Genomic DNA, 19,448 nt, shown 5'->3' with positions numbered 1-19,448 from the left:
ATCTTACTTACAATATCACTTCACGACGCATATCTTTTTGGCAATACCCTGTATTCCTTCGTAATGAATTACAATTCTGTCATTGTAAGCGCGTAAATAAAATTAATCAGCGTTGTGGTTCTTTAGTGTTCTGTGGTGTATTAAACATTCACTGAATTACCGTCGTATTTGCTTTCAAAAGAGCAAAATGTTTGGTAAATATTTAGTATTGCATGCATTTATTATTTGATCATCTGAACCACAACCCGACATACAATATATTGTATAAATGTTTTCCAAAATCAGCTGTTGTAAATCAGCTGTTACATATTACAATTTAGTATACAAAAGTGAATGCAAACATTAATATCATACAGAATGATTTGACAAGCATGTCAAAATGTATGGTTATGTTATAAAACAATGATCTAAAAATGATTTTTGCCGAAGCAAATAGTGCAAATGAAACGAATTGCTTTATTCAGGGTTAGCGAAGACCGAGAGGAGCGCAGGATATATTTTTAAGACACATTTACAAAGAAATATGTACTTTACATCTGTAGTTTAATGATGTTTTTTGAGTGTAATAAAAATCTCGTCGCTGCGCTGCTTTCTGCCTGCGCTGGCCCTAAGTTGTCTTTGAACTAATTAAATTAAAATTAAATAAAATTTGTTAGTTTACTCGCGGAAGGACTAAAGAATACATGATCCGTTTCACACAATTGTCTTCGTCATCTAAGCGTTGCCCTCACATACCATCTCATATTAAATTAAAATTTAATCTTAATAACTAGTTTCGACTCGAAAATGGCATTTGGTTATATGAATTCTATTATTATTGACATTGAAAATTATCTACTTGTATCTATGAATAATTAGCTACAATATTATCCAAAAAGTTCAAAATTCAGATGAAAGTTTAAAATAGTTTATGCTAATCTTAACACACATCTACGAATATGTATTTTTGCGGGGATCCCTTTAATATCTGAACCATGTGTTGCTATCATAAATCAGACAGATAGATGTCCACATAAAAGGAACATTTGCAGTTACGTAACGCAAATGTCACGAACGGACTCATGTGATTTTAATCTTAAATCATTTAATAATAACTGCTGAGGTAACTAAACTAAACCTCTTGAAAACAAAAAATAAACAAAAAAGATATGAATTTCCATGTGACTTATTAAATTGTACAAAGGCATGTCGCTTAAATTAAACTAATCAACCTTTCAAACTTACGTCAAGTAAATATTAACCGATATAAAATATATAAAATAGTATGAAACTTAAACAAGAACACGTAATTGCGTACTGTAGTGGAACAATCACGGAAAACAGAACTGCCATACCGATATAGAAATATGTACAATCACCCACAAACATCATCTGACCTCACTTTGATTTAACTGCATAGAAATGAAATACATTCATATAACCTCTTTGTGGCTGATCGTACATAACACCATACAGTCATTACCTAAGGTACTTTTCAGACATTTATACTTAAAATACATACCTAAACCTAAGTATCTGTACATCAATTTAGTCATACAATACATCCGGGTAACAGAATAGGTTCCACAAACCGAACTACTGTGCGTTGTGTAAGCATCTACAAATATATAATAACTAATAAAACACCGTTGAGCATGGATATCTCATGTTTTTGTTTTCTTAAATATATGTTTATTTTGTCGTTGGCACAACCCACGTTGTCGCTTACAGTAACAACGGTAAACGCGACTCATATTCTGATTTCTTGTCATTTGGCGACAATATTATAAGTGTATGGCCAACCCTTTATAGTTCCACGCCTATTATTTTCATAGCGAATGCCAGAGAGGGAAGGCATTTCACTTGCGTAGTTAAAAAATACAAAATTCGATGTTTAAAAATTGCTAAGTAGGGAATTATTAACAATGTTAATTTATTTCAAACTATGTGCGACTCATTCATATTTCATTGAAATTTGATTTTCGCGTTTTGTAATAAGATACACATTAGTTTACCATCAACATCGCACCGCGTTCGGCGTGAGGAGCTTATAAAATTCCACGAATCCTACATCTGGCTACTGGCCATACGGATAATTTAGAATCGACATTACATCACATGACTCAGAATATTCTACACATTAGGTACTTCATATACTTACCTAAAACACTAATTTAAAACAATTTTAAATCAATATTAATATAATGCAATTCGTTTTGAGGTAATCTAAAATAAAATAAACTCAATTCCAACAATAACTGTTATAGATTCTCAAATAAAATATTCCAACCGTCCCGAAAATAAAGTAACAACATAACAAGTCTAAACGCAAGAGCGCAGAAATAAATAAATCATGATTTATATGTAACAAAACTGCAATGTGACGAATCAAAAGCCAGTAAAGTATAAATTTATCTAAAAAATCTATTTACACTCAGTATACATAAGTAAACTTGAAAGTAAAATAAAACATTTACAGACATTTCACAGGCCCCGAATATCTCAAAAAGACATATTTGTTACCTAGTCGCTAAATCCAGTAACGAGATCAAAAAACAGTAAAATACATTATTTACTTTACAAAATATGTTACCGTGAAACGTCAGAAGAATTCACTATAATGGCACGTTACAGATAGCAAATCAGTTTTCGTGTAGATATTAAAATAAAATAACACTTTGGTTTCTTGATTCTGATAACAAGCTACGGTACAACAAAAGGTTTGCAAACAATATGTACTGATCATGTGCCTAATAATAATAAATATAAAATAATTACACCATAGTCCTCAACTCACAATATAAACTTGTACATTTACTAATATATAAAATTAAATAGTTTGTTAGATATTGGTGATGACTCTCTTGATCACAAACTAAAAGAGAATATGAAAATTGCTATCGATTACTAATATAGAGTACAAGAAAACGTCCGAGAACGATACTACTGCTACTTTAGGCTACAATATTATTAATAAAAAATCCATAAAACACGCTTTCGCGTATCTTAAAAAGTGTCTTACATATTTGGTTTTAGCTAATTTTGCATATTTAATATTTACGTTATTAATTTCACTATGGAAGAAAAAGATAGCAATAGTCTAAATAACGTTTAGTCTGTGCCTGACAGAATCGGCACCATTGCACAGCCTTTTAACACATGAAACAATAGAACAGAAAACGCGAGGACACGAAAATAATATTTTTACAGTATCCCTTACAAACACAAGCGTAAGTAGAAGCTTGTGAAACTTACACTAACACAAACGTACCACATTTACAAATGAACATGTACCGCAACGTATTCAAGCAAAACGTATAAATGGATTGCCTTTCGAAATTGTCGATAACAAACATGGACATCGATACAAGTGGTCGAAATCGAACAATTTTATGATACAAGCTGCGCTTCCTTATATTTAGAATATAGAACAAATTGGCAAGTTTAATGCATACATACGTGTTCGAAAGTTTCTCTTCATAGTGTATTGGGTTGTCATGGCAACCAGGAGTGTTGGGCTCACTGCGGCATGTGCTGGTGGTGGCCGGGCGGGTGCGGCGGGTGCTGCTGCGGGTACCCGGTGATGGCGCCGCGCGGCGGATTCCCCTCGTATACTATTTGTGCCGGTAAACGCTGGTTTTGCTGTATCTCTTCCGGATTCATGTACGGACCTTGAACCTGATTCGAGAATTTTAGAGTAATTAACCTGCTACGATGTTTTGACATGAAATGATTATATGACCCATGATTCTTGATGTTTAGGAGTTTACGCTCCAGATTTTAAACGCTTATTTTTATTGATAAGAGAACAGGGTACGTGAGTCTGACACTATCACCCACAACGCCTGCAATGGCACGCTCAAAAGTAAATAGGCTCTTAGAAAAGTAACTGACTGATGAATACGTCAAACGCTAACAAATTATTCGTTTCAATCACGATCTCTAAGTCTTATTTTTTTTATCTATTCTATAAGTTAATTAATTATTGTATAATAACTAAGCTGTCTTCTTCTTCTTATGTGTAAGAACAGATTTTATCGGTATAGTCTGACATTTTGCGATGCACGCAGGTATAGAACATGTTTTTATAATATTGTTATTATATATTTTTGAATTCTGCAACGAACTTATTCCAACGTAGGTATGTACCGACGAAATATATGTTTCATACTGACCTTAATGTGTGACAAAGTAGTTTTTCCCATCAACTTTTGTCACTCTACAATTGGATACATTTTATATTCTAAACGATAATATTGTTGATTAAAATAATTTGGTTTGGGATAAACTTTTTTGTCCTGAATTTGATGAATCAGATGTATGCTGGATGTGAACAGATACGTCGGTCTCCATATAAGATCTCAATAACTGATAAACTAATGTCCTAGCTACAACTATGTAATAAATTGAAAAAGAGCTAATTATTGAATATAATTGTAATATTATAAAGAGCAAATCATGCTTGGTATATTAAGATAAAACACGCTGGCGCCTTTAGAGACTCTGTGATAAGTATTATTATACGTTTATGCTTAAAAATTTGAACAATCTTGTCTACATATTATGTAATAATACATCTAATTTTCACTGTTTTTCAAAGAGCAGCAGAGCAGAAACTGTAATCAATATACTTTTTTAGACTGAAATATTTTGTTTCACATGAGACACTTGTAATATGCTTTCTTTTTTGTATTCAAAGAGACAATATGATATTATTATTATTATCCATGCTTGATCAGATTGGAGTGTATTTTTTATTGATAAATGGATGACATGACATGAACAGTTACGTTCATTGGTATCTAATATCTTGAAGTTAAGGGTTCTACATTTTGTTTTTTTTTATCTTTGTTATATAATCTAACGAATAATCAGAATTTGTGTGACCTCTATAGCTGCCAGCGTACGTACTTACAAAATAAGCGTAAGATTAAAATGGAATGAATCGCGATACGAAATGCAAGATATGGAAAATATTGTAGATTGTAAAATACTCACGTTTATAAGCGGCTGTAGGATGCCAAGTCTGGCTAGCAGGAGTTGCTCCTTTACCTGCCGCAGCTCCTCCTGTTGCCTGACTATCATTTGCTGTAACTCCTCGTGTTTGCGTTGCAACTGCTCCTGCCACAGCCACTAACTTGTATCGTGCAAAAGGGTGCATTGGGAAGCCTAACTACTTAGAATAAATAAGATTGAAGCAAATGAATACACATAGATAAAAATACCATGCGTATTTAGACCTGTGGGGATATTCTACAAGATCGTTAGTTAAAAAAGGTTGTAAGATAGTGTTTCGTGGAGCGACACTCACCTGCATCTGGGCTTGGTCGGGGGATACGATGACGGGTAGCGGGGGTATGGAGAGGGGGAGGACGCCGGGCACGCCGACGGTGCTGACGTAGGGCGCGGGGTCGAGGTACTGCGCGCCCATGCCGTGCTGCGGAGCGGGCGCCGGCTCCGTGCTCTTGTGACTCGCCTGCAATGTAAAACGGTGCTCACAACATTAGTTCCAATTATCCAAGTCTTATTGGACAGTAAAAGCTTTCATTTTCTGTTTCCATTCTCATTTGTTGCTACACTGAGATTAAAGTTAATTTAATTTCCTATTTCTCTTTTGTGAGCAGATAAAAGGTTATTTTTTTGTATCACTATCTATTCCCAATTTCGGAAGGCACGTTAAATTGTGGGTCCCGGCTGTTATTCTTACACCAGACCACTTACATCTTTGACAGTCGTTACAGGTAATCAGAAGCTTGAAAAGTCTGACAACCAGTCTAACCAAGGTGGTATCGTGTTGCCCAGGTAACTGGGTTGATGAGGTCAGATAGGCAGTCGCTCCTTGTAAAACACTGGTACTTAGCTGAAACCGGTTAGACTGCTAGCCGACCCCAACATAGTTGGGAAAAGGCTAGGCCAATGATATCTATTCCAAATTGATGTATCGGCAGTTTATTTATTTATAATGTGTTTGTACCGACTTTCTCAAGATTTTATTAAATTATCTGTTCTAACCAAATTGGAACTAACAAATCGTCAATGTTTTTACCGAAACCAGTTAGCAAAATTATGTTATATTTTGCTCACCCTTAAACTAGCGATAAGTTCGCAAAAAAACTATTAGCTTACAAAATGTCTCAAACTAACTAACAATCATTTAAGACAAAAAACAAATTGTAATCACCTCACGCATATTATTCCTCTGCGATGACCTGGAATCACCTGACAGAGAGGCGGTATCGGATCCCGTGTAGCGGACGTGCGACGCTCGCGTCCAGGACGCGCCCGCTGTGGCCGCGGTACCAGCCGTCGCGACTGTGCCCGTCGTACTGCCTGCCGAAGCCGACTTCACGGATGCCGGCTGAAAATAAAGAAGAAAAACAATAAATTATAAAAGAAAACTTTTTTTTAAAAACCTTCGTTACTAATCAATATTATTTTGGAAATACATGTCTCGTTAGGCGATTCAAAGTTGCATAACCATGTGGGGTATATTGGTTTATCTAGAAGCTTATATTGCTCATATGTTATCAATAAACATATGCAAAAAAAGTTTAGAACACTCGAGAAACTGGAAGTATGTCTTTCAAGATTTATTTACAGCCAAATGTACAGGCGAAAGAAAATAAAAGCTTGTAAAAAGCTAATAAATAGGTCCTTGGAGCGTAAAATCCGCCGAAATCAAGGATGATCATGCTGATGATGATGCTCGTATTCGGACTTGAGGAGAAGCAAATTTACATTTTTATTAATATTTAATTTTTGAACGTCAAGACGTCACTGGATATCACCCCAATTTGCTTACCGTTCACCGCTTGGAAGGACCTTCTGCTGTAGTATGAAAATACCGCAATAAACTAAACCATGTACGAATGTCAACGATCAAAGCAAGTAACTGTTATTCCAGTTACATAAGACTTCGAGCTATCCTCATTCTACCATATCCTGATTGCTCGCGGTATTCGCCAATGAATATACAATAACTGAAGGCTCAAAAGAGACCTACCGGTAACTGCATCCACATTATTCAGTTAAACCAAGTACGTTATAAAAGGAACCAATTGAATCATAAATCTAGCTGTCAGGAATACTGAGCAACCCAGTAGATTTCCATTCATGTGTGTTATACCGAGGTCGGATAGATATTTGCTTCAAGTAGAATACGTTGAGACTTGAAGCCAACCCAGTAAGGTTTATAGTTATCGGTGTAATCCATAGCTGTAATCCGACGAGCAAGGATACGATCAGTTATCTGGGAGAATATTCGAGATAACTACTGAATAAAAATATACGCGAGTCAAAGTATATCCAAAGTCTAGAAGTTTAGCTGACTGTCGTTTCAAAAGCTGACAACCTAACTACATATAAGCAAAATTTTTCGACGTACTGTTCTTCATCGTGAGTTGCATCACACCGAACCGAATTTGTTGTTTAAATATGGCAGAATGAATGCATTGTTCTTAAAGTCGAAGATTTAAAAATGGTGTTTATAGTCACAAGTATTAATTACGTTGATCACTTAAAATTTCAGATAATAACATTCGAATACAGCCCCAAATAAACAAACAAATAATCCTATCAAGTATCCATCAAGCTATATCTTATCAAAAATAAGTACAAGTTGAGGCTTAAAAGATATTTTTTTGCTTTTGAATGTCAAATATTTTGACTTTATCGCATTAAAAGAAATCTGAAAACTTCGTTTTCGTTTCAGTTGGTTTGCTTTACAAAACAGAATAATTTCGGAGGCAATATTTGCGAAAACATAGAGTCCAATGGAGAAACAACCTTGATATGATAAATAAGTCCACATTTATACCGCTAAAATTATATTTCTTATAAATACAAATCTATGCCAATTATCATCTTGTTTGCAGACAACCTTCAGACACCCTGGGAGCCAATCACGGTAATTGAGTCGTTCTTTTGATCGACCCTATGAATCTATTTTTGACAGCCACGGGGCCTTTTCAGGGACTCATCGGCTCACGTTTGTAATGAAAGTCGAAATTAAGGTATATTTTTCCTAAGAAAATGAAATGATAAGGATAAACAAAATTAAGCCGGAATCAAATAATTTTTTTCGGCCTATTATCCAGAAAGGCAAATGCCGGAATAAATTACAAACTCGTCTAGACATTCAATGAATAGAGAGTAATTGCACAATAATAGATAATAGTACACAATTGCTTATATAATATATAACTAGATCTAGCTGAACTTCACCAGCACATATATTATCTTCACTGCTGTACTACCATCCTTAGTGAATTTTACTTCTTAGATTGATTAAATTAGTACTAAACTACATTATAAATTGAACACGAACTATCAACATTCTATATATTTACCTTCTATTTATATCCAACATTCTATATATATCCCAATTTTGCCTTAAGCCTTTAAATTATCTCGATAGTACTAGCTAGTCATAGACTGATCCTTATTGTAAGTAATATTACAGCAAACCATAATGACCATGAAAAACAAAATAACAAAACAATTTTCAAAACAACCCTGCTTTATTTCGAAAAGTAACTTTATATCGCAATCATTTTTTCCTTCTCCTTTTAATATACCAAGAACGTTTTATTGTTACAAATATTTCTTCAAGAAGTTTTTAATTGGTCAGGTTATGTTTACTTAACAAGAATGAAGAAATAAAAATATAAACAGAAAAAAATCTGGATACTTATTCGGCTGCTTACTTATTTAAATAAACACTTTTGGTCACGTTGCGTTGAAACTAAATTATTATCCTACTACTATTATAAAGGCGAAAGTTTGTGAGTATGGATGTATGGATGTTTGTTACTCTTTCACGTAAAAACTACTGAATGGATTTGAATGAAACTTTACCACAATATAGCTTATACATCAGAATAACACATAGGCTACAATTTTTGAGGTTTCTAATGTGAGGTCGTAAAAAAACACATTTTTTGCGCTAACATTGCAAACGCTGACTGAATCCTACAAGATAGATAGATAGAAGGCAGGTATAAATTTTTAACTTATATCTTCTAACCACGCGGACGAAGTCGCGGGCAACAGCTAGTTATGAATAAAATTAAGCAATCTAAAACGTACCTTTTTACTTTGATACCTAAGTTCTACAAGTGGCTTTCTTTTTTTTCTATTGGCAACCCATACCGTTACGTTTGATAACATTACGCACTGAAAATCGCAGGTTCGATCTTTAAGTTCATTTGTTTGATCCACAAACGCTTGTTCTGAGTCTGTCTTTGCGCATGTGACTTAAAAGTTTGTGAATGCCCACGCGAATAAAGAGTTCAATTAATTAGTTTGGGAGAAAAATGAAACCGTGAAGAAAAGTGTGGTAAGAGGATTGAGGGTGGTTTACCAATTTATTGCGACACATAAAAGTTAGAAATCTCGTTGCTTAATTTCTGATTTTGCCGAAGGCACATTGGTTTGGGGTGAAGGTCGTTTCTTTAATTTTCGGTAAGCAATCGACTGTCGTGTTTTATCTTCAGAAAGATTAGTCAAACTAGCTACATTATAAGCAAGTTTTACGTTATCTAGTAATTATGTATTTTACATATACAAAAACTATACTTCTACCGTTTTCGCGAAAGTATATTTACTTCGTAACGCTGCAGTGTCACACGGTCACACTTTTCATAATCTTAAGGGCTAAGGGTTTATGCACCAAAATTGTTATCTGAGACATTAATCTAGTTTTGTCATTTTTAATACGATTACTACTTTATACATTATAGCTCATAATTTACGTTTAGCAGGAGTTCATTTTTATTTTATTTCATTTAACTACAGCTGATATGCATCTTATGCGTGACTACGTTCTATCTATATATCTATAGTTTATACAGTACGACTACGTGGTATTTACTACAATATCTACTCTATTTTGAGGTCGGTTAGCAATCCTGTATTAACAGCCGTCGAAAGCTTATCAAATAACTAAATTGTCATGTATATGGCCACCGGTGTCAAAATACGTAAGAATCGAAAGACCGATATTTGACACAAAACTCTCTATAACGAAGTTAATTCAATTCTTATGTCACAGAATTACATTTTAGAACTACACAGTACACGTAGTATTATTATTAGATTTGGAAATAATTTATCTTAAGTGGAATATAGGCGTTTCTTTTTTAGTTGATTTTTGCTTACATTCAGCGCTGAACGGAGAAAGCGACGGGCATTACAACACTTAAAAATAAAATAATAGGTAACTTACACTGACTTGAGACAGCGGTTGGTAAGACGAAGTTCCAAAGGCATCGCTCGCTTCAGACATGTAGGATGGTGACATGGAGACCATAGCATCATCAGACGGCGCCTCCTTCAACACGCCGCGGTTGACCTCCGCCTCGCTCACAGTATCAGCCTCGGCACCTTCTTGCTTCATACTTTTGGCTATATCGGCGTAGCTAAAACAAAAAAGATTAATTTTAATAAATCTAGTAACGGCTGAAAGCACTCACGTGTCGCAACATTGATTATTTTTTTGTGATGAAAGGATATGACCTTTATTAATACGATTATTCTAATAACGAAGATGTAATTAGGTACATACGGGAAAGGTAATACGTCAAGCCAGATAAGCAGACAATAGAAAGATTCGCAAATGTTAAATAAAGGTGAAATTCTGTTCAGCTTTCCTTTACTCGAAAGAATTACGACCGTCTTCCACAAAACTTGGCGCGTAACTGAGTCACAATATTTATGCTGAAACGCTTTCGAAAACCCAAAGAAATGGAAACACGTGTTTGGACTCGGTTTCTGAGTCTCGCGTTTCTTCCGCAATTACGACATTTTTTTTTCTCAAGTAACTTTTTAGGGGTTGAGGCGAAAAAGATGGAATTAGTTTTGATGTTAATTACTTTCATTCAAGTTAATCGAGTATTATGCAGGTTGGGATACCACTTGACGAAATTGAGGTTTGTCATCATTACTTTCATTCTACTTACTTACGACTTACTTTCTCTCAGTGTGCTGAGACATGTCATAAGAACTTTATACCGTCATTCAAACATACATACAGGTCCAACTTAAAAAGTTAACAGAAAAGCTTGATGTCTTAGCCTCGTGCCTGTCCTCTAGGAGAATTTTGCGGATACCATCCAATATTTCTGCGAGTAACATGCTTTTGTAACACTGCCGATTTAAAAATAACTTGAGATTTATTTATACTTTCAGATCGTTTTTGTTCTAATTATAGAACTCTTGCGGTATTAATAATTTCCTTGTATCAAAAGGGTTATTCCGGAAAAAGAATAATACAAAGTTTCCTGACTTTTTGACTTATTTTGGGCATTTTAAAAATAACTTATCTATCCTTATTTCATTTTCGAAGAATAAAGAAGAAAATTAAAGAAAATATAAAATCACAAAGTTTCAGGTTTAATTTATTTTTGGCATTTTTAACGGAAAATAAATAATAATTTTGAATAATAGTAATTCCGAGGGGCGAGGAGGGAAAACGTGTTTGCTAAGCACAATAGGTATTGTATGAAGCCTTAGTTTACAAAAGGTTATTATAATAATGATATTGTGACATTGTAATGAATATAACAGAACTTATAATCAACTGCAGGATGACATGTGAATTATGTCTCTTCCATGTTATGGCCACTATGCATAGGCCTTAGCACGCAAGCACACTCAACGTCACCGAGAGACAATTATAATTAAATAATGAACGTTAAGATTAATGTTATTTCCTCACGTAAAATACAAAGTTACTTTATATATTCACTATATTAACTACTGAATTAGACTATCGCTATCATAATTTCGTTACAGATGATATTACGGACTTTTTTTCCTTCACGGGTTAACTTTATGGGATGAGACCCCGTCTTTCTACGGCGTACACGGCGACAAAAGTCCAACATGATGAGGCCTTGTGTACAAAAAAATCAAATGGGTTATCTACTAGGGTCACACATGCTCGCTTAATAGAGGACCAAACATGGACAGCCCAGGATAACTACATCATTACCAGGATACAACTATCGCTAATTGTGGAGAAAAATAAATTGAGCTGTAAATACGATAGCGTTAAATGAAATCGTTTTTAGGAACTTCATTTTTATGTTTTTCGAGTTATGGATATTCGAAGGGCTACTCCTGGTTTTATTTTGGTCGAATTTATTTCTGATTAACGTACTTGCTGGACTTGCTACACTTTTAAAATTACTTTCATTTTACAGGCCCAGAAAACATTATTTTTTTTGCTTAAATTTCAGGAATGTACATAACCGTCTATCGACAAAATTATTATAAACAAAAAATTATACCAACTTCTGAAAGATAAGCAATAAAAATATGCATGACAAATTATATTAGCATATCATTAGGCGTTACTGAATATGAAGTCGGAGCCAAGATTAATTTATTTATACTGAATGGTTATCGCTAAGTAAGTTAATTAACGTTTTGGTCTTTTAGGGTTTGACACCAAAAATCATCAGACACTATTATTATTATTCGATTTGGGCTCCTCATTTCTCGCGTTTATTTTCACATTTACTAGCTGTACTCGCGACTTCGTCCGCGTGAAATATAACAATAACTACTTTATCTTTTCTTAAATAAAAATATCCTAAGATATCTTCATTGCATCAGCTAGCTCCCAATAAAAGTTCCGCCAAAAACGGTCCAGCCTTTTCAGAGATTAGATGGAACAAACGATATTCGAAAATAGTAAAAAAAAAATTGATATTTATACCGCATGTAGAAAAAAATATAATACGGTATGTACGGTAATATTCATATTATAAACAGATTTTATGTATAAATTAATATATTTTTAGTGTGATGAACCCACTTAGAGGTATGAAAAATAGATGTTAGCCGATTCTCAGACCTACTGAATACGCATATAAAATTTGGTAAAAATCGGTATAGCCGTTTCGGAGGAGTACGAAAACTAACATTGTGACACGGGAATTTTATATATTAGAAGACTAGCTGACCCAGGAAACGTTGTTTTGCCTAATAAATTATTTCTAGTTGTATGTATTTTTAATGCCACATTATAAAAAATAAAAACAAACAATTTCGTCCCAAAATAAAATATTTTCTTTTAGTGTGAGCAACCCTTAACACTTAGGGGTATGAATACGCATATATTAATAGATGTTAGTCGATTCTCAGACCTACTGAATACGCATATAAAATTTAGTAAAAATCGGTTAAGCCGTTTCGGAGGAGTACGGTAACTAACATCGTGACACGGGAATTTTATATAATAGAAGATTAGATATAAAATTAAACCACCCCTGCAAACGAACGAATAATAAAGTACAAAAACCCAGATAAGCTTTAATTTCACTTCTTAGAAAGTGAACCACATTAGACATGTAAATTATTCAACTAAGTATTGAAACATTCAATGGAGTTTCGACATTAACTGTATTACAAAATAGCATTCACTATCCCAGAGCTAATTTACCTAACCTACCTTAATATTGAAACGAATACAACAAAACCTCTATTTCCATGACGCAATTCGAATCAATGAATCTGAATAAGTCGTTTGCATAGGAAAGGTTTCGTAACAGTGTTTAATATTTACTTGTAATACTAGGTTTCAAAATTTTCCATAGCATATGTTAGTGAAGCGCATAATCGTCTAATAAATAGTGCATTGATGTTATTTCACCTTTATTAAGGAACTTTTTTATACAATACAATATTGTCAAAACTTAGACACTATTGTAATTATTTGTTTATTACTGCTGGTTCAGCGAAATTAGGTTTGCCGGGCTGATTTGTGAATCTAAGCCAACCAGTGCGAAACCCAAAGGTGTACAATAAAAGAGGAGTTTGGGAGAAGTTCAGTGACATATATACACTAAGGGTAGAATGATATTTATAAAGATTAACATAATTAAATGTACAGTTCCTTAGGGTCAGTAGTGTACAAGTCTAAAGAAGTCGAAAATAAACTTAAATACTATAAGTAAGTTAAAAAAGCTTTTGGTACTGCATTTTTTTAAAGATATTCAAACTTCACACTCGTTGTACAGAAGACAAACACGTGTCTTAGTAGCATAAACATAGATATATTGAGCTTCCTTTCTAAGTATCACATAAAAAGTTAAGAAATGAGTAAACACCCATCAAAATTCATACTCATGACGTCTCTCCCACAACGTTGCATAATGTATAGGGAGGATTGAATAAAACGCGGATTCATGCTTAAAGTACATGCGTTGGACGTAATGTAAACATGATAACACTATTGCTCAAGTTTTTGAATAAAGTAACAATAGGCTTAGAAACGTTCTGTAGCGATGACTTTTACACAAGTAAGGTATATGTTAAATGAATACGTGCTACACTCAAATACGATATGACTAAAAACTGAACTTGAAATAGCTTCGGAATTGTCAACCAAGTATTTTGAGGCAAATTTTTAGTTTTAGCGAAACTTTTTTCATCTAAAACCTTTTTCAGTAGCTTTTAGCTTTGTGTAAAGCAAAACATCATTTAAATTCGGTTCGGCGGCCGTTAGTTTTAAGTGCTTAACTGGATCTGGATGTTGGATAGATATTAAAATGTACTCCTTTCATATGAATTTCAAACATGTATTGCTATCCACATACCTGACGACTCTGTGGGTGCAGACAACGAACTCTGGCTTCGAGTTCCACTGGTGGTATGTTATATAGAAACGTGTCTGCAGCCAAATCCACTGCTGTCCCTTGGTTAGAAATCGGTAGTAGCACGATGTAAGCTCGCCTTTCTGCATCACTATAAGCAACAATAATAACTTAATACTACTAATCCTCCTTATCTTTTCTTCTATATATATCATTGTTTTACGAATATGGAAACTTTTTCACCACAGATGTCTTGATAAAACACTGAATGATTATTTCAAGTGATACTAAGGATAAATATGACTTATTATTTAACTTCAATGCTATAACAGCGGTTTCTAAAAGCACCGACAAAGCGTACAATACTCACAAGCTTCATGACACGTGACAACCTTTTCCAAATCATCAAAGTGGTAGTAATCATATCCTGAGGTGCCGAGTACTTCAAAAGGCAAGTATCCAATGATTGGGGGAGCGCGGTGATCGAGGAACAAAAACTTCCACTCAAGGCTATGTCGCGAAGTGAATTCGCTACGGTTTGAGTCCACTAGAGATACGTCGCGTATCAACTGAGGAGTGTAGAGTCTGCCAGTGCAGACGAATAACAACCTGACGAAAATACAGCAATATAAGTATTCATGATAAAAAAAATTAAGAGAAGATCTGCTGAAGAAAAGAAACCTACCTTGATTCATGATCTGTTTGATAAGCGGATATGTCATCACTATCGACTTGCTCCATATTTGTTCCTGCAAAATAAACGTATTCAGTACTTACTGCTTTATTTAATATTTTTTAAATAATATACTGTTACTGAATACAGACTGTGGTGAGGAAAATTCTTTCATACGAATAGTATTTGTAATTCTTGAACATAATAAAAATAAATACCGATAATTAACCAAATAAATAAAGTACTTTTGCTAATAACAGCTCTCGCTATAGAGACTTTAATACAACAAAATACAGTATTTTTTGTAATTAATCATCTAATACATAATATTTATATATTAAAATAAAAGTTACTCACGAAAGTGTCCATTGAACTGCACAAGTTCATAAGAAGGATCATCTCTAAAGTCCAACGACCCCCTTTTAAGGTGACACTGGAAGCGGATTTCATTTTCTACAAAAGAAAAGTTGATTTCTATATGCGTTCGTAATTTCCAATTATTTTAACACTAATACCAGTAAGTTTGTAATATCAACATTCAAAGGAACACATCAATTTTGATGGAAAACTCCGACACCTCAAATTCAGAATTGCTTATTTGGATGGACTGGTGAAATACTACACTTTATTGTTGATAATAATATTAAGAGTACTAAGCAATAAATTAAGGTCAATTATAATTCGATACCATCGAACTTGCTAATATTATGATAACTTGACAATACAGGGGTTGTAGTTTTGATGCACAGCATAGATTGTAGAGGGCTATAGCTATTGTCAACCATTATTAAATCGCAGAAATTTTTGTCGCAAGTGCCGCACAGCTAATTCAGCGCAAACGAACATAAACAAAAGGGACTTTTTTAACAACAATTTCAGCTTTAGAATGTCCCGTAGTCGTAGTCAAAATCCTTTTATCATTTCATATTTTCCAAAATACATAATTCCGAGCTTGAAGTCGCTTGCCATACAGGCTATTTGTTAGATTTATTGCTTAACAAAGTTAAAAACAATTGCAATTACAAGGTTTTATTTGTTTAAAGGTCCTTCTTATACCTTGGTTCACGCATTTAAAATAAACAAGAATACAATACGTTATTAAAAACTTGGGATTTTATTTGAAAAATCTTGATACTTTTTTATAATTGTTGTTAGACTTCATAAACATTGAACTTTTTTCACGTCATTAGCAACAAAATAAATTTACGAGAACTCAACGCTCAGCAAGGTCAAATCCCCGCAAGTTTCAGTAAAAGCTCTAATTTTCATAACTTTACAAAGGTATAAAAATAGCGTTTAACCTCTAAACTTTTCTCAACTATTGATTTATTTTTGATGTAACTTGAGACATGATACAAGTACTTCATCGCGGGTTAATGAACTTTAATGTACACAATGTGCAACTAAAAACCTTTTTGCTACATATGGTATTGATAAAATGCTCAGTCAGTCATTTTATTTAGGAATTCATAATGCAAAGAGCAAAGCATCAAAGTATATCTATGCACCATCGTTCAATTGTCAGCTTCAATATTTTGAATGCAACATTGTAGCTCAGCAGACAAATAAAAGGGGTCATAAGTTCAACACAATCTCGTCAATCTTGACGGCCTTTGTATGAAAGGGTTCTAAAGGATGCAAGCAGCACTTGTGTAATAATAGTTGATTGTCAGATACAATATCTCGAAACATCGCTGGGCGCAGAGGCGCAATTGCTTCACAACTTTAAACCAAGAATTTGCTTTCATTATTCACAAAAATGCATTGAATGGAAACATTAGCAGTAGCTACACATTTAAATTTCGCAGTTTAGTGATTTTAAAATAATTTATTTGCAGGGATTAAGATGGAAGTTGAATGATATGAAGCATGTTCAATAAAGTACATCACTCATAAAATGTTAACTTTAAATTTCGCTATTAAACATATAGTTTAAATGAATCTTGATATCAAAACGGTATTAATCTGAACCTACCTTTGCCTGTTGGCATTAATTCATTTGCAGAACTAGGATTCTGTAATAGGTTGTACAAGCTTGGTCGGTCATCTTCAAAGGCTAGGTCAAAGATACTTTTATTGACAATGTCAACCTGAAAAAATAATTGATGCATTAAATAGCCAATAATTAAGTGATTCATGTATTTGGTAGTACATGCAAAACATTTAAAATTATTAGTAGTAAACAATTAAAAACTTACTGGGTTGTGACCCAGTAAAGACGTGATGCTTTCAGATACGTAAAAGATTTGTCCTGTAGCTGAGAAAACCATGACAAAGCCTTCCAATGCCTCCAAAACCAAGTATGTGAATTCCTCATTGGATAAAAATGATGGTTTCCAATCTTCTTGAACATCATGAGCCCTTGACCTCACAGTTATTTCTAAAACAAAGTGTTAATTCTTATAATTATATTGATACATTCAAGGCTACCTCAATTCTCTAGCTCTAAAGAGATGAAATAAGGGACAGTCAAATGTGTTTTCTATTCCTACATCATAATATGAAAATGTAGCAGATATAATCAATATGTGTAGCTAGACGCTACTAAGCCATGTTATAAATTTCTGATAAGACTAACTAGGACATCAGAGAGCAAATCAATAGACACAGTAGCATTAGTTGATTTTGGCAGTACTTATAACCGCAGAACACACTAGCTAGAAATAATTAGACTGCCTATTTACTTTCTAAACCTTATTACTTACCATTATGATTCTTCAAAAATGAGATCGTAGATTTGAGAACTGTTGATTTATCCATCTTGCGATTGTTTGTTGAGACCATGGAGCTCAGCTCGTTTACCAGCATGTTAAATTGATCTCTGCGCTTCTTTTCGCTAAGGTTGCGGGTTCTCCTATCAGAAGAGTACACTATTATTATTGTACACTAAAATATTTGCATTCTACTATGCTGTGCGAGAATTTAGATCAACCAGTTTCTGTTACAGTAATTAATGTTTGTTGTTTTTTTGCTGCAATATTGGAGAAATACCAAATCTATGCACTATACTTACTATAACATAAATAAAATGTATTAATAAAATAATAATTCATAAGTCTCAAATGATTCTTTCTATGCTTGAGGATCTACATTTAATCTTTGCAAGTGGAGATCAACCTTCACAAAATCCTGATATTCATCTCTTACCCAATGAGAATAGAAACTTAACCAGTACTGTTTCTAAAGAAGACACATACATTGTAATAGGAGCTGATATATAAGCTACCACGATTTATAGATGCACAAAATTCTTTTTTTAATAGATTAATACTGCACCTCTTCGTGTCATCCTTATCATCGCCGTCGTCGTCCATGGTGCTGTCTCTTAAGTTCGGCGACAGCACTGAATTTCAATTAAGCTTTTGTATTAAAACATCGCAATGGCGAAATCATCCACCTTACACAGCAGGCGATTGGACTATGTGCCGACTGCAATCACACCAAACCAACAAGTTAGTCGAGATACTAAATGCAACTGAACATTCACTTATAACTGCGCTTAGATTGATACCAACAAGATACTACAATACATTGCGTTTGTGTGAATAAGTAATTGGAAAATGAGCACTGTGTACCAAGCACTGCGTCAATTTGTTGTCGTTGAACACACACTTAAATAGTTTCATGAAGGGACTAAAATTACTCCCAATAGTTATGTTTAGCACAAATGAAAAGTATAAACTAGTAATAACAAATACAATTTACGCGTACATGGATAAAACGACGACAAACGAGAAACTCCACAAAAACTGAGTCCGCCGTGGTTTCGCACGAACTTCCATAGGTTCCATAGACAATTGATTATTTTTCTGTCGTGACACGGACAACTGATTGCATAAAACAACTTACTATTTTACAGGGTTTCAACGCAAGTTCGGTCTTTAAATATGAATAACATTGTTATTAATAGATTTAAGCAAATATTAATTATATTTAACAACACCAAGCTAAAATTAAACGAAATCATTTTTCATACCCAAACAAAATAGATGGCGCTACCGCCTTCTAATAATCGGATTTTTTTTGGTCACCAATCAATAAACATTCGATTATTTTATTAAAGACCGCTATTCCTTCAAATTTAATAACATCTTTTCAGGTATACGGTGAACAATTCATAAAATAAAATGTATGTTTTCAGATTTTAGCATGGATGTTAACGACATCTAGTGAGCGGCGAATTACATAAATAATGT

General features: G+C 33.9%; 1 protein-coding gene across 6 annotated transcripts; it reads right to left on the bottom strand.

Annotated features, from left to right (window-relative positions):
* Positions 1 to 41: 41 nt before the first annotated feature.
* Positions 42 to 19,072, bottom strand: LOC113494002 (circadian locomoter output cycles protein kaput). 6 transcript variants are annotated; one of them, XM_026872098.1, is made up of 14 exons: positions 18,964 to 19,072; positions 18,529 to 18,681; positions 17,958 to 18,103; positions 17,451 to 17,632; positions 17,228 to 17,342; positions 15,610 to 15,705; positions 15,265 to 15,328; positions 14,950 to 15,188; positions 14,583 to 14,730; positions 10,205 to 10,397; positions 6,161 to 6,337; positions 5,291 to 5,455; positions 4,978 to 5,100; positions 42 to 3,657 (listed from the first exon to the last, which is right to left on the bottom strand). In XM_026872098.1, exons 2-14 carry the CDS (start codon positions 18,564 to 18,566, stop codon positions 3,499 to 3,501), a joined length of 1,845 nt encoding a protein of 614 aa, XP_026727899.1. In that variant the 5' UTR covers positions 18,567 to 18,681; positions 18,964 to 19,072; the 3' UTR covers positions 42 to 3,498. The 6 variants fall into 6 exon arrangements, with proteins under 6 accessions (XP_026727899.1, XP_026727901.1, XP_026727897.1 ...); XM_026872100.1 differs by having other exon boundaries at positions 10,211 to 10,397; positions 17,958 to 18,106; positions 18,964 to 19,070; XM_026872096.1 differs by having other exon boundaries at positions 17,958 to 18,106; positions 18,964 to 19,069.
* Between the last annotated feature and the right edge of the window lie 376 nt (positions 19,073 to 19,448).

Source organism: Trichoplusia ni, chromosome 5 (assembly GCF_003590095.1).
Source record: "Trichoplusia ni isolate ovarian cell line Hi5 chromosome 5, tn1, whole genome shotgun sequence".
NCBI classification, from domain to species: domain Eukaryota; kingdom Metazoa; phylum Arthropoda; class Insecta; order Lepidoptera; family Noctuidae; genus Trichoplusia; species Trichoplusia ni.
This window is presented reverse-complemented; position numbering and strand designations above follow the sequence as displayed.

Coding starts and splice junctions, on each gene's coding strand:
- LOC113494002 (XM_026872096.1), bottom strand. CDS start 18,566: ATGGACGACGACGGCGATGATAAGGATGACACGAAGAG. Junction 18,107..18,528: donor GATAAGGATGACACGAAGAG/GTGCAGTATTAA, acceptor CTCTTCTGATAG/GAGAACCCGCAACCTTAGCG. Junction 5,101..5,290: donor CCGACCAAGCCCAGATGCAG/GTGAGTGTCGCT, acceptor TGGCTGTGGCAG/GAGCAGTTGCAACGCAAACA.